General features: G+C 48.1%; 1 protein-coding gene across 1 annotated transcript in view; it reads right to left on the bottom strand.

Moving 5' to 3' along the window:
• Positions 1-15,208, bottom strand: part of NCS1 (neuronal calcium sensor 1) — a 124,216-nt gene that overhangs the window by 9,611 nt on the left and 99,397 nt on the right. The window contains exon 4 of the mRNA XM_054997807.1: positions 2,805-2,943. Coding sequence (XP_054853782.1) covers positions 2,805-2,943 — 139 coding nt within the window. The remainder of the gene's footprint in view (positions 1-2,804; positions 2,944-15,208) is intronic.

Genomic DNA, 15,208 nt, shown 5'->3' on the forward strand with positions numbered 1-15,208 from the left:
CATTGCAATGTCTTATCCAAATGGCATCATCCGTACCAACTTGCACAAAGATCAGTGGTTTTCAAACATTCAGACTCCACCCCCTCCCCACTTGCCCCACTTCTAAATTTCTGTTAGTTTCCAGGCCCCCATAATGAAATGATAACCACCTGCCAATGGGTGAGTTCAGAGATTTTCGGAGCCATCTGTAGGTATGGCCCATTGGGGTGCATCATGATCTACGGATTATTCCTAACAAGGACACAAGAAGAGCCCTGCCGGATCAGGTCAATAGTCCAGCTAGAGAAGGGTCCTGACACAAAGCAGCAAACCAATTCCTCTGTGAGGCTAACAATAACAACAGCAGTGTGTTTATAAACTGCCCTTCTGGACAGACTAGCGATCCAGCCCGTTGGTAGGGATTTGGCACCACAGTGGGCTTCTCCATCGAGGCCACTGCAGCGACGAAGAAGGACGGCATGCTGAGCCTCCCTGCACTTCCACGGTTGTTGCAGGATCTCCAGAGGGTCACGCCAATGTGGCAGCCTTCTCCGTCACTGTGGGATCCCTAGAGAGCCACACTGGACCTCCCCACCACCTATATGGCTACTGCTTCTCTAGGCTTCTCTGTCACTGTGTTGCCAACAACTCACTGTGCCTGTGCCAGGATAAAATAGTGAGTCGTTGACAACACGTCTTGCCTTTTGTATATTAGAGAACAGTGGCCCCTCAGAGCAGTGAACAAAGTCAGTGTCGCTATTATCTCCGCAATACAGCTGGGGCTGAGAGCTCATGGCAGCAGCGGGAGTTGAACCAGCAGAGTGCTGATTCACAGCCCAACCACTTAACCACTATGCTACAGCAGCTCTCTGTTGTAGAATGAACATGGCCTTCCCTTAATGTTGCCTCCTAGTACTGCCATTGAGTGCTCCTAGATGTGGAGGTTCCCTTTAGTCACCATGACAAATAGCCACTGATAGACCTCTCTTCCATGATGAACTGTCGAATCCCGTTTTAAAGCCATCCATGCTTGTGGCCTTCATTAAATCCATTAGTACCTGGGCAGCCAGAGTAGTGATCTGAGACATCTCATGGCTAGCTGTGTGTGTGTGTGTTAATGGCATATGTTTTGATGTCCCTGCTCACCAGGGACTGTCCCGATTTTGTGGTACCTGTCACAGGCAAACCACTGCTCCTATTTACAATCTATTTTTACTTTTTAAGGATGCCTTCTGAAAATTCTGCTAGCCCGAGCTGTGTTTGGTCTACAGGGTTCGGTGCCCTCTCTGACACCTCCCAAACTCAAAATCTCTGAGCGAGCGACAGGTGCTTCTTGTCTCTAGAGAACTAGGGCATCACCAGGGCTGGATCGAGGGGGGGCAGGGGGGTAGTCTGCCTCCAGCACTGCCAAAGAGGGGGTGCCGGGTGCAGCTGCCAGCCGCCGGGAGCACGCTGGCAGCAGCGTGGGCGGCTGAGAGGCCGCCCGTGCCATTCACCTGCCCAGGAGGACAGGGAGCGCGCAGCAAGCTGGCTGCCCCCTCAGCCAGGAAGGGGAATGGCATGGAGAGCTGGGAGGCCGCCCGCGCCACTCGCCTGTCCCACTGAAGGGGCGGCCGGCTTGCCACACGCTCCCTGTCCTGCCGGGCAGGTGAATGGCATGGGCGGCCTCCCAGCTCTCCGCATCATTCACCTGCCCAGCTGAGGGGGCGGCCAGCTTGCCGTGCACTCCCTGTCCTCCTGGGCACGCGATTGGCACGGAGGGCTGAGAGGCCGCCCGTGCCATTCGCCTGCCCCGCAGGACAGGGAGCGTGCGGCAAGCCGGCCGCCCCCTCAGTGGGACAGGCGAGTGGCACGGGCAGCCTCTCAACCGCCGGTGCTGCTGACGCTCTGCTGGCGGCACGCATGCGCTGTGCGCGCAGCCGGAGTTGGAATTGTCCCGGGTGCCGGGAACCCAAGATCTGGCCCTAGGCACCACACGCCACTTCATGCACAGGTACGTTTTAAGCTATTGAAAGATAAAATATTGTAAGCCCATTAGGATTTTCCAAAATATCTTTAACCAGAAGAACCTATACCCTTTTTTCTTTTAAATGAATGCAGGGTGGGCCACGGCAGAGGAAATGAATATCACAAGTAGAGCAGAAACTTCAGCAACGGGTCAGATTGAGAGAAGGGCTGCAAACGCATTCCTGTTATGAGAACAGGGCTTTATGTTTTCATCTGCAAAATGTTGTGGCTGTGCCTGCATTGCAGCATGGGGTTAGACTAGATCACCTTCTCCTCTGTCTCTATGATGGCCCTTCCTTCAAATAGGTCCACCCAGACGTAACTCTCTTACGTCCCTTTTGAAAAGGAGATGGGAGTATAAGCCACTAGTGGGGGGGGGGAGTTAGAGAAGAACAAGTCCCTGATTAGCACTGAGCTTTGCTGTCATTTGCCCGAGGAAAAGCTTACTCCGTCTGTCAACGCAAAAACCCAATGCATCATATATTTCCTGACGCAGATAATTCCGGAAGCTTTTATTTGATCGGGGTGGGGAGAGAGAGAGAGCTAGGCTCGCCTTGTGGGCTTTTGTCAATCGCACAAAACATCCTTTCCCACAGCCCTGTTTTTAATTATTCGCTTAATATCCTTTGCTCTGTAACCCGACAGCAAAAGATCAGCTCCAGGGACTGGGATGACATGCAGCGATTTCCTACTTGGAGGGTTGTCTTTGCTGCCTTCTGGGGGAGGAAACAAGAAAGGAGCAGTGCCAGTCCTCATTTCTGGGAGGGGGCCTCAAAAAGAAGCAGCGTTTCAGAGGGCACTGAAAAGAGGAAACTTACTTTGTTCTCGTCAAAGACGTTAAAGACAAAGGTAGCAAACTTGGTTGGGTCTCCAAAGGGGAAGAATTGCTTGTAGATCTTTTGGAATCCAGCCGCATCCAGCTGCCCACTGGGACAGTCTTTGATAAAGCCTTTGTACCTGATACAGAAAGAAAAGAAGAAAGGAAATTTGAGGCATTCAGGAACCTTGAAGGGGTATGAACAGAGCTATTTTAGTAAGGTCTGACCATTGGTCCATCTAGCTTGGGGCCAAACTACGCAAGATGTTTCGAGTTCAACGAATAAATTCTCAAGCTTTTTTCTTCCTTTTAGGAAACGGTGCACGGGGCCCTGATTCATCTGGGACCACGGCACGAGGGGAGGGGAGTCAAGCCTCCTCCAAGTTGTTTTCCTGAGCTGAAAGGGTCCCGTAGAACTTCTGCTTGCGCCACTGGACAATCCGGGCAACGGCTAAAGGCTTGGCCTTAAATTATTTACACTATTTCAATGCAGCGCTTGCAGTGAAAACACTTTTGAAGTAACTCACAATATCCATTAAAGCCAGAGGGGAAAAAGAGAAAGAGCCAAGAGGCATAAAAATCAATATAATAGCAACAAGATAATTAGAAGTGGCAATACTCTCCTTAAAAAATAAAGCAATAAACATCAAACAGAGCCACCAGAGAGAGAAACACGCTGAAATGTCAATAAGAGATGACTGAGGGACAAGCAAGAAAGTAGAATGATTATTGATCAGCATGTGTACCAGCGAGAGACCATGCTGTCGTGCGCAGCTTCTCTATACGGGGTACTAGGATTCATGCAGCAATGTGCATGGGTGGATGGGGGTTGTTTTGGCCAGTGTCTTCTATTCATTTATACTTTATTTATAGCTTGCCTTTTTTACTGAGACTCAGGGTGTATCACACAACTGAAAACAACGTAAGCAGGCAGAGTAAGAACTGCAACAAACAGTGCAATAGGAATAAGATTGAAACATTAGGCGGTGGGGAGAATGCAAAAAGAAAAAGGTATCAAACAGGATACAATTAATCCGAAGCGAAAACTGAGATTTCCCTTCCAAACGAAGTTTGCCTCACACCTTCCTAGCTTTTTTTTTTTTTAAGGACCAGATGAAAGTGGCAGATTTTAGGAGAGCAACGGCAGTTCCAGCTGAGATTTCACTGCTCCGCAGTTCCACACTGGCTGGTTTCTATTCCTCGTTACATCCCCTCCCCTTTTCAAAACTGGTACAGACTGTTTTTAATTCGATTGTTTTGAGCCACCCGATCCGTCAAGAGGCGGAGTAGAAATACTTGAAACAAACACAAAGATCCCCATCGTATCCATCCCAGTGCCTGTAGCCCACTCCTGCCCAAAAAAGACCCTTTCCATAGTCGATCCCAGAGGGCTTGTGGCTAGTGAGAGAGAAGAGCAGCCCTGAAGGGGTTAACAGGGCTTCTGTTTCTCCTTGGGCTTCCGCAAACCATCGAACCTCCAAGAACCTCCCAACGGAGACAGCCACAGCAGTAATAAATCTCACCCCTGAATATGCAGCAGGGGCAACGGGAACAAACAGCCACAATATTTATAATTCGCCCCTTTTCCCGGCTGTTATTTCTTATTTAGGTAACACAGCAGCCGGTCTTAGAATAATATTTACAGGAAAAAGGACCTTGATGGATGCGGCAGCTGTCATGGAGGGACTCTGGCTTACCTTTCCCAGGACATTCCTGGGGCCCAGCTTGGTAAAAGTTTGCTGTTGCACAGTTTATCCTCGGGAGTCTCCTTCAGCCGGGCATTGCTCTTCTCCATATACGCTCAGGTATGGGGGAAATGGGCTGGCAGCGCACCTATCCTCTGGCTGGCACTGGCAAAGGGGCACAGCCTCACTTCTCAGGTCATATGATGTTTTGAATCCCAGAATCTGGCTGAGTCCTGCAGACTTTCTGCTGATGGAAGAGAGCAGAAGAGCAAACTCGCCCAGTCCCCTTCTAACTGCAACCCCCAGACTGAAGTGGCTCTTTGTCTGTGAGGGTCTCCTGCCCCCTGACGATGAATTTCCACATGTCATGGGGGCCGCAAGGCTTGCTTCCAATAGCAGAACGTCTGCTGGATACAACACACAGTGTTTTGGAAGGACCAATGTGCATCACTCGAACAAGGGGTGTGTGGTTGGCACATGGACAGTAGGATCTACTGGTGGGGAAGGAAGAATCCTGTACAGGGGTTTACAGGTAGGTAGGTAGCCTTTACTGTGTGTGGCTAAAGGCCATCACAATTAGGATGCATAAAAGGGATACACAGGCCGTTTTTACACTGCTTACTGGCCATGGAACATCGCACCGAGCTCCCAGAATGGTGCGATTTTGCACGAATTCTCGCGTGAAATCGCACCAGGAAGATGCTGTCGTTCGAGGAGCTCATCGCGATGTTCCGTGGCCGGTAAGCAGTGTGAAAACGGCCATAGACATACAGCAAAACCAATGTTATAATGTTAAAAGCACATAAAAACACACAAGCACATTCACTATATACAAATAAAGTCTTTCAGCCTTTTGACACAGCTCTAGCCCATAATTTCTTGGCTGTCAAGGCAAACTGTGCTACTCGATAAGAAACACACTGGTCCAAATCAGGAAGAAGAAAAATTTGTTTCTCCACCACTGGAAAATAATTTACACCTTTTCAAATTTCAGCAAGAAATTTGTTTCTGGGTGCTACGTACAAAGGGCAAAACAGAATATAACGTGAGAGATCTTCTGGGACCAGGACTCCAGAAATACACAGATGTGCAGCTATCGGTGTTTGTGTGTAGCAACCACCTTGAATGGCAGAAGGCATGGTTTGAAACTGCACAGACGTTAGGGCTGTTCTAAGATGGGGATAAGTAATGGTGGACTCCAGGGCTTTTTTTCTGGAAAAAGAGGTGGTGGAACTCTGTAGGTTGCCAGCACAAGGGGCAACTCCTGGCGGGAGGTGGTGCCCCCAGTACCACATGTGTGCACGCAAAGAGTGCGCATGCTCTCAGGACTGCACAATGATGTCACTTTGGGTCAGCTGGAACAAGGAAGGAGAGTTTTTTAAAGTTTAAATCACCCTAGGTGAAAATGGTCACATGGCCGGTGGTCCTGCCCCCTGATCTCTAAACAGAGGGGAGTTTAGATTGCCCTCCATGCTGGAGCGGGGCAGAGGGCAATCTAAACTCCCCTCTGTCTGGGGATCAGGGGGCGGGGCCACCGGCCATGTGACCATTTTCAAGAGGTGCCGGAACTCCGTTCCACTGCATTCCTGCTGAAAAAAAGCTCTGGTGGACACATGCAGGGGTTTGTCAATCTTGCTTACTCTTGGTAGCCAGCCAACACACCTGCATGCCATGGCCCCTTCTCCAAGAGGGACAGGGCAGGGTCTTGGTCTTGGACTCTGACACTGCCCTGCACGGAACTGGGGAGGTGCCCAGAGCACTGCTGAGGCTCAGCACAAGAGCAGAGGCAAGGGCCTTCTTCCCATCTCTAAGCAGGACAACAGGAGCACAGGGGGCTCCTTCCTACCATGCTGAGACTCGGAGAGAGATTTCAGAGATTTCCAAACCTCTCTCAGAATTGGTGCAAGCTTGGCAAGATCTCATAGCTTACCTGTCTCAGTATCGTTCCTGCCCCATTCAGTGGAATCCAGTGCTGGTTTGCATATGTGGGAATAGCAGCATCCAGGGCTTTTTTTCTGGGAAAAGAGGTGGTGGAACTCAGTGGGTTGCCCTCTGAGAAAATGGTCACATGGCTGGTGGCTCCGCCCCCTGATCTCCAGACAGAGGGGAGTTTAGCGCGGAGGGCAATCTAAACTCTCCTCTGTCTGGAGATCAGGGGTCGGGGCCACCAGCCATGTGACCATTTTCAAGAGGTCCCGGAACTCCGTTCTACCGCGTTCCCCCTGAAAAAAAGCCCTGGCAGCATCCAGTCCAGGTCCTCATAGTTTCTCTAGTATTATGCTGGCTGGGTGTGTGTGTGTGGGGGTGGTGGTGGTGGCAGTGTTTGAGTGTGTTTTAATAGGAGGGAAACCTGCAACAGGTGGGCTCATTTCAGTTTAGAAAATAAACAAACTGAGCACCAAAAAGGATAAGGTGCTGGAAGATCTGTGATCAGATTTTGGCTGCATTTTTAAAAAACCAGTAGCTTCGCTGGCATAGTGCAAGAACGGGATGAATTTTTTCACGCCTCTACGGTATTGCTACTTGAAACTGTGCTCCTCACAGAGACACAAGCGTGCTAAGAAAAAAAGAAAGGCAATGGGGGAGTTTGTGTCTTATTTCCTTTTCAGGGCTAACAGTGCTTTGTGTGTGTTTGTGAGTGCACTGGTTTCCATTGGTGAAACCAGGTGGAAACATAAGGAATAATCACCTTCGTCCTCCCTGCTGGCCTCAGTCCAACCCCCCCCCCCCCATGCAGCACCTAGTTGTCCATCTAGAAAGATGGGTCTTATCTGTCCGTGGCTCCAGTCTCTGGATTTAAGTATCCACAGATGTGGCCACACTGAATATTAGATATATTGATTGCTTCCATAGCGTAATGGTGAAGCATATGTTCTATCAGATATTCCATCTCTAGTTAAAAAGGCCGTAAGGGTGGCAAAAATGGGAAAGACTGTTGCTTGAGATTCTGGAAGATCCTCTAGGCAGAGAGACAAATTGGCTGACTCAGCATAAAGCAGCTACATATGTTGCCACTGCTGTTAGGTGGCCATAGCTTAGTGGTAAAGCATGTTTCGCATGCACAAGGTCCCAGGTTCAGGCCCCGGAATTTCCCCCTAAAAACATCTCTCAGGCTGCATTTCTGGGACAGCTGCCAGCCGAACAACACCAAGCCAGACGGGCCAGCAGCAGAAGGCTGTGTCAGACTTCTATAGGGCATCGTCAAGCATACGTTGTTGTATCCAGAATAACATAAGAAAGGAGGTTTCAATCTCAACTCAAAGCAAAGCAAGCATATAGGAAGGAATTCGCCGCTCGCTAGGAACAATTGCCTCCGTGCAAAATAGTGCCAGTGGCAAAGGTAGTTGCAAAATATGCACACTTTCCACAGTGAGCCCTGCAAACGGCCCCCATGGCTCTCTTCTGTGCCAGCACATCTGCTGCCTGGAGAATCTTTCCTCTCTCCCTTTTAGCCTTCAAAAAACAGCAGCCCTTAAAGGCAAGAAACAAGACAATGCGCACGGGGAGCACGGAAACCCCAAAAGGGGAGCTCCCCACGTGATGACATCATTTCGGGAAGTGATGTCATCATGCAGGGGGCATGTACAGCCATTTTCACAGGCTGCCTGCTGGTGATGGGTGGTCGCCGGGCGGTCTGTTTCATTCCACCGATTGCTAGTGATCAGTGGACAGTGGGGCAAACCACCAGGAGTTTGCCTACCACTGGAGGGCACCTGGCACCCCTAGGTACTCATAGCCATCTGCCATTTCACACAGACATTAACACACACTGCATATATATATATATATATATATATATATATATATATATACACACATATACACACTGCATATATATACACTGCATATATATATGCAGTGGGACCAGAGGTCATTTCATAGAAAAAGAACTGGAGGAGCTCATTAGCATAACTCATTAGCATATGCCACAACCCTTGCCATTGCCGGAAGTGTGTCATTCACATAACTGATTTGCATATGCCACACCCCCTGACATCACCTATCCTGGCTGCTTTGGACCCAATCCTGGCCATTCAGGGCCAAAATTGGGCCCAAAAGGGGCTGAAAATGGCTGAAAAGGGGCCCAAAATGGTCAGAATTGGGCTACTGCTGAGCAGGAGAGCGATCCACCACCTGTCAGAGACCCAATCTGGGCCGTTTCAGCCCCAATCCAGGCCAAAACGGGCCCAAAATGGCCGAGAGTCAGGTGGGCAGGGCCACCTGACGTGACCTCTTTGGGGAACTGCAGGAACTGCGTTCCCCCTCGAAATGAGCCCTGAGTGTGACAAATGTCCCAGTTTTTGACAGTCCTGCTCCCAACCTTCTCGGCTTCACTCTCTGCCCAGTGACACCAGCCAGCTTCCTTTGCCCTAAGCCAGTTGTTTAAAGTTGGAATGTTTATAAGCAGTTTATCACGCCTCCCCAGCTAAGCCGATGGCTACCGCTGAGAACCAAAGCCTCATTTCAACATTCTGGACACCAGCGGTCTTGTGACCAATAGCTATTAAAGTTTGTAACTTGTATTTACCTTCAGGGATTTTTTTTCTTTCCTCAACTTGATCTGACAGAGAAGGTAATCTACAAAATCATTATCCGCCCCCCCTACATTTTCTGTTTGTTAATGCAGATAGCATTGCCGCTGTTTTAGCCCCAAATAAATATGGCCTTGTATCTCAGTGAAAAGGGCACACTATAAACAAAGTAAATAAAATGGCATCTTCAAGGCTTGAGCATAACTTCTCTACACGTGGCAAACCAGGCTCTTTCCATGCACTCAGTTCCATCCCATACATGTAATCTCACAAGCCATTAAAGAAAACATATCTCTTCCTGTATTGTGGCCCCCACCTTATAGAACTGCCTGCCTGAAGAGGCCAGGACAGCTCCCACTCAACTGGCTTTCTGCAAACTGTGCAAAACTGAATTATTCAGGAGAGCCTGTTCACACAGGTAATTGGGCTGTGTTGTAAGGAAACAGTTCAGAGAGATGGGCTGGGAAATGGATAGGGACTATAGAATATACTACTGTGCACCGTCTGTAGCTGCAAATATGCTCCTACTGGGTAGTTTCCGCATTGATTAATATGTCATGTTAAAGTGCTTATGTTTTGTTTCACCTCTGTATTGGATTTCTGGTTGTTTTCAGAATTCTGCAATCTACACCCTATTCAATTGCTTATTGAATGGATTGACTTACACTGTGTAATCTGCCTTGAGCCTCAGTGAGAAAGGTTGACTATATAAAATAAAATGCTTCTTTTATTTCTGAAACAATTTCGATAGACCTTATCATGGCAATGGGTTTGCGGCCTAGTTCCCTACCATCACCAGTCCCCAGTACAATGGAACCATTTCCCACACCAAGCTTGAGCTCCTTGTATCTCTACGACACCTTGAGACACGGTCAAGGGAAAAGCTAAACCTGTTCATTTTTCTCATCATGAAGGTCGAGGGAATAGGGAAAGACATCTGAGAACCTCCCACACTACAGCCCCGAACCTCAGCTCCCCAGGCACAGAGATAAACTGGTATCAAACGGAAGCAGGGCCCATGAGGAATCGGGTCTGATTTCATCTGGAAACTGCAGACCTTGGCCTCCTTTAATCAGGTCATTCCATCTGCAGCTCTTCTTGGAGGCACGAAAAGGAGGGAAAGGTGACGGATTTGAACACACTTCCATTTGTCAGCAAAGGAGAGACGAGGGTGACCTTACTCTCAAACCAAGCTTTCTGCTTTAATCGATTCCCTGAAATTGTCTCCACAGTGGAACACAGACCTCCTCCATTTCCGACAGCAAGCAGCTGAGTCTCCGGCAAAAACCAGAGAGAGCAGCTCCCCCCCGCCCCCCGCCAACCATCGCTGTGGCACTCAGAGTGCTGCAAGGCCCGGCAAGGAGATGAAAAGAGAGGCGCTCGTACGAACACGTGAAGTAGCCATGCATCCCCTGAGTCAGCATCCGGCGCTTTCGGACAGTTTCTATTTACAGGAAACTTCCCCACACCAATCTGTCTGTCTCTTTGCCAAGAATTCTGAGATATGTTCCAAAATAGTGACCACGGTGGTCGACTGGTGCCAGGCATGCTCCACTTCAGAGGAGGATCATCAACGCAGAAATATTCTCTCCACGCAGAAGACTAGCATATTAAAAAAAAAAAAGATTTCACCTAGCCTTCTCCCAGAAAAGAATTCCTGGCACATGGAAAACAAGCATGTCAAATTTTCCTTGATAAGCTAGTTTTAGCCCAGCCTTGTCTCTGATATGCTAAGTCTACTCTAATGGGCAGAAGCTCTTAAAGGTTTTTTCCAGCCCTGTTGAGTACTGACCTTCTCACTGGAGAGCCGCTTTTAAAAGTTTTACAGTTAAAGCATACATTCTACTGCTGAGCTGTGACTAAGCCTTTACTTTATGTGATACTAAGCCAGACCATCGGCCCACCAAACCCATATTGTCTGCTCCAGGGGCCTGCAGCCTTGACTGCAGGCATGAGTTGGATTTTTGTATGAGTTCGAAGAGATGCTGCAGTTATTCGTAACTTCTCTGATGAAAACAACTTGAAATGGGCAGAACATTCTGGATTTCCTGTCAAGTAGTTATGACAAGAAGAGTTATAAACAGTCAAAAGTGGACTTGGACCTTTACTTATGAACTCTGATGAATTTGCACAGAATCTGTATTATGTGCTCTTTGGTGTGGCTGTTGGCAACACAGCACATGATAAATGCAGGGGGGTTTTTTTCAGGGAAAAGAGGTGGTGGAACTCAGCTCCCAGGACCGCACAATGACGTCACTTTGGGTCAGCTGGAACAAGGGGGGAGTTTTTTAAAGTTTAAATTGTTGTTGGTGAAAATGGTCACATGGCCAGTGGCCCTGCCCCCTAATCTCCAGACAGAGGGGAGTTGAGATTGCCCTCGGTGGGCAATCTCAACTCCCCTCTGTCTGGAGATCAGGGGGCGGGGCCACTGCCCATGTGACCATTTTCAAGAGGTGCCAGAACTCTGTTCCACTACATTCCAGCTGAAAAAAAACCTTGGATAAATGTACTATTTATTGGACTGATTGTACCAAATGTATGATTCTGAGCATATGTGCATACTCTGTTGAGATTTCTATAGGCACTGGCACTTTTTTGAAATCCTTTGAATAAGAGCATAGGAAATGTACTCTTGTTAACATCCCATACTGTACATATAAGCATTTGCACTTTGAATATTTAGGATTTCTTTGTTATAAAATTAAGCAGTTCTCTGCTTTTTTCCAGGATGGATAAGATGCCAGCTTGCCTTTATGTTTAATACAGGGCAGTATATAAATCAAATGTTGTTGTTGTTGTTATAGGAAATATGACTTGGTATTGTTATTAAATTTGCAAATGAAATATGCTGAATGAGCAGTCAGTTTGGAATTATTTAGGTTAGAATTGTATCACACTTCTTGTCTTAGTTTTCACGGCTTTTTCTGTTTTATGTATTGTCGAAGGCTTTCACGGCCAGAGAACGATGGTTGTTGTGGATTTTCCAGGCTGTATAGCTGTGGTCTTGGCATTGTAGTTCCTGACGTTTAGCCAGCAGCTGTGGCTGGCATCTTCAGAGGTGTAGCACCAAAAGACAGGGATCTCTCAGTGTTACAGTGGCAGTGTAACCCTTTTGTCTGACTGTCCGTCTGTCTGTATAGTACTGCTCATACAGCTACTGCCTTAAGCAAAAATTAAAATGGGAAGAACCTTACTGGATATCATGTCTTTGGTGTTTAATTATTGTCCCTATATATTTTGCCACAGAAAGAGTAATGGAGTCATTTGTATCTGCTAATAACCTGTGCTCTCATATTCGGTAGTTCCATATTTTTAAGTAGCTAGCCCTCAGCTCATTAAATATGGGACACTTTGTAATCATATGTTCAATGGTTTCAATTTTATCATGAGTGCCCACACAGTATCTGAAGGTGCTTTGCAAGCATTCCAAAAAGAGCACACACAGCCTGGTTTAAGAAAGACCACAGCAAAACGGGAAAACATAGAAGTAGGATGAATCGATAATAACGTCACGTGGATGCTCCTGAAAACAGCAGTGCTGTAATGAAGCCAAGGTGGAGCGAAGCATTCATGTGGAAACAGACTGGGAATCAAACTGCAATAAATTTCTCATGGTTTCCATACAATGAAATAGTCATCTCAACCCTATGAATGCTTACCTACAAGCAAGTCCGCTGAATCCACTGGGCCCTATTTCCACATATATGTATCCGCATGTTCTCATTGTGTGGTCTTTGACAAGTCACAGTATCCTGGTTATTACTAGTAATCATGATTAGACGTGGGCACGAAAAGAAAAAAACAAACAAACAAGCTGTTCGTTGTTCATTGCCATCCACGAACAACGAACAGTAACGAACATGACCCTATTCACAAACATGTTCGTTGTTCGTGGCCCTTTAAAGATCCTTTTAAACTATCAGCTGGCAGATGGCAGGGGGGATTCCCCCCTGCTGCCTGCCAGCTGATAGTTTAAAGGGCCCTTTCCTGTCATGTGCGAGGGGCAGGGCCCTTTAAACACTCCACAAACTGACCTTCCCAATGTCCAATATCCACCAAATTTGTAGGGGACCTAGTCCGCACTGTCCTCCGAAGACCCCCCCCTCAACTTTCAGAGAGATTGCACCCTGGGAAAGGCATGATGCATGGGTCCCCCACTTTGCTGTCATTTTCTCTTCACATTGGCAAAAACGGGAATCTCTGCTGGAAGTACTTTGAAGGGTTAAAGCCAGAAGGAAAGCCAGAAGGAGTTCAGACAGAGTTCAGTCCCTGCCTCCATTGCCAGGGGAATTGATTGAAAGGCGCCAGACTGTCTGGCTTGATGAATGGCTGATGAAGGCAACGAACGAGGCTTGCAACGGCCACTTGTTCGTTTAGAATGGGGCCTCACAAACAGCTTGTTCGCAAACAGACAAATGGGCTGTTCGTGGGGTTTTTCCGTTCATAATGCTGTTCGTGCCCATGTCTAATCATGATTAGGAAACCTGTTTCAAACTACCATTTCATGTTTTGATTAGAGGCCCCTTCCATACCAGGGTTTAGTTAATCAGATGTAACACCTCACCTTGATTAAGATTACTTAATTAAAGCTAGTCTGTTGTAACATCTGCCTATAGTTAAACTTCCTTAGCAACAGCTAGCTACATCTAATGATTAACAGAGTTACTCCAGTCTAAGTCTGCTAAAATCAATGGAATTAGACTACAGTAACTCTGCATAGGATTACACGGAATCCCCATTAAGTACAATTAAACATTATGTCTGCACTGCATTACTGTTTCACAGTGAAGCATGTTTGCTGCTCTCTTCCTCTGCCTTATTTTCTCATCTACAAAATGGGCCACATAAATGACCTACTTGACAGGGTTATTGTGAGTGCCAGCCCAGTGAAAGGCAGTGAGGCACCTTAAAAATATAAAATGTTTTATAACAGATCCAATTTCAAGTATGAAACAAAATGTCCAAAAAAGAAAAGAAGGGGGGGGGAGATTTCTGCTCTTTTCAATAGCAAGAAGGTTATATTTTTGTTCCCCTGCTTGAATATCAGTTAACCCCTTTCCTCCCCCATTCTAACTCCGGGGATTAACCCTGCATCTACTCCAAAAGAAGTTGTGCAGGAAATGTGCCCTTCCTATGTGCCAATGGAAACCTGGCTGATGTAAAAGGGATGGAATACGAAAGGAAAACAAGCACAGACCTCGGAGGCTGGGGTGTGTGTGTGGAGTGTTACGCAACAAAGCCACCCAAATCCGTCAAGCGACGATTGAACAGTTTGTGCCGAGCAGAGCGGGGTGGAGAGGGAGGGCCAAGGAGAAAATGATGAGAAATGATGACAGGAAGCAAGTTATGTCGTTTTTTCAGATTACTGCAGCCATGACTCAGTGAGGATGGCAGAGGGGACGCGGGCGGCAATGATTTGGCGACCATTTGGGAGGCAGCAATGGAGTCTGTGGGCCTTTGCAGCCAGGATGGCAGGAAAATATATCTGGACATGCACGACACACCACTGGCAAAATGACAGTCGGTAGGATCTATACAATATGGATGTGGGCGTGTCTTTTCTCATCTACAGTTTTATGGCGCAGAATTTTCAGGACATTTTCGGGAGAAAAAGTAAGAAAAACTCACAACGACCTTCTCAGGATAATTCTCAGGACCAGTTGACAAGTTACCAAATCCTCGTGTCCTCCACGTATCCTTTCACAAGTTACCAAACCCTCATGTCCTCCATGTATCCTGTCACAGATACTGTTGACCAGGTGCTGTGTGGCTAGGGTTGCCACCCCCCCGCCCCCTGGGGCAGGGGATCCCCCTGATCCTACCTTTTCCCCCGTGCCCATTTACCTGGCCAGCGGGGGAGGGGCACGCTCCCTGGACCCAGGAGGCAGGGCGCGCCCCCGGGTGCGGGGCTTGTTCCCGCACTGTGAGAGCGGGCGGTGGCGGCAGCAGAGAGAGAGCAGGTGGTGGTGGCAAGAGCAAGCCGCTCTTACCACTGCTGCCAGAGCCGCCACAACCTGCTCTCTCACTGCTGCCGCTGCCCCTCTACAGCCTGCGCCGACAGGGACAAGGGGCGTGGCGGTGGCGGCGAGAGAGAGAGCTGCGGTAGCCATGGCCTGTTCTCTCGCTGCGTCTGCCACTGCCCCTGTGCAGCCCATGCCAGCAGCGACAAGGGTCACAGTGGTGGTGAG

The sequence above is a fragment of the Eublepharis macularius genome, chromosome 14 (genome assembly GCF_028583425.1).
Source record: "Eublepharis macularius isolate TG4126 chromosome 14, MPM_Emac_v1.0, whole genome shotgun sequence".
NCBI classification, from domain to species: domain Eukaryota; kingdom Metazoa; phylum Chordata; class Lepidosauria; order Squamata; family Eublepharidae; genus Eublepharis; species Eublepharis macularius.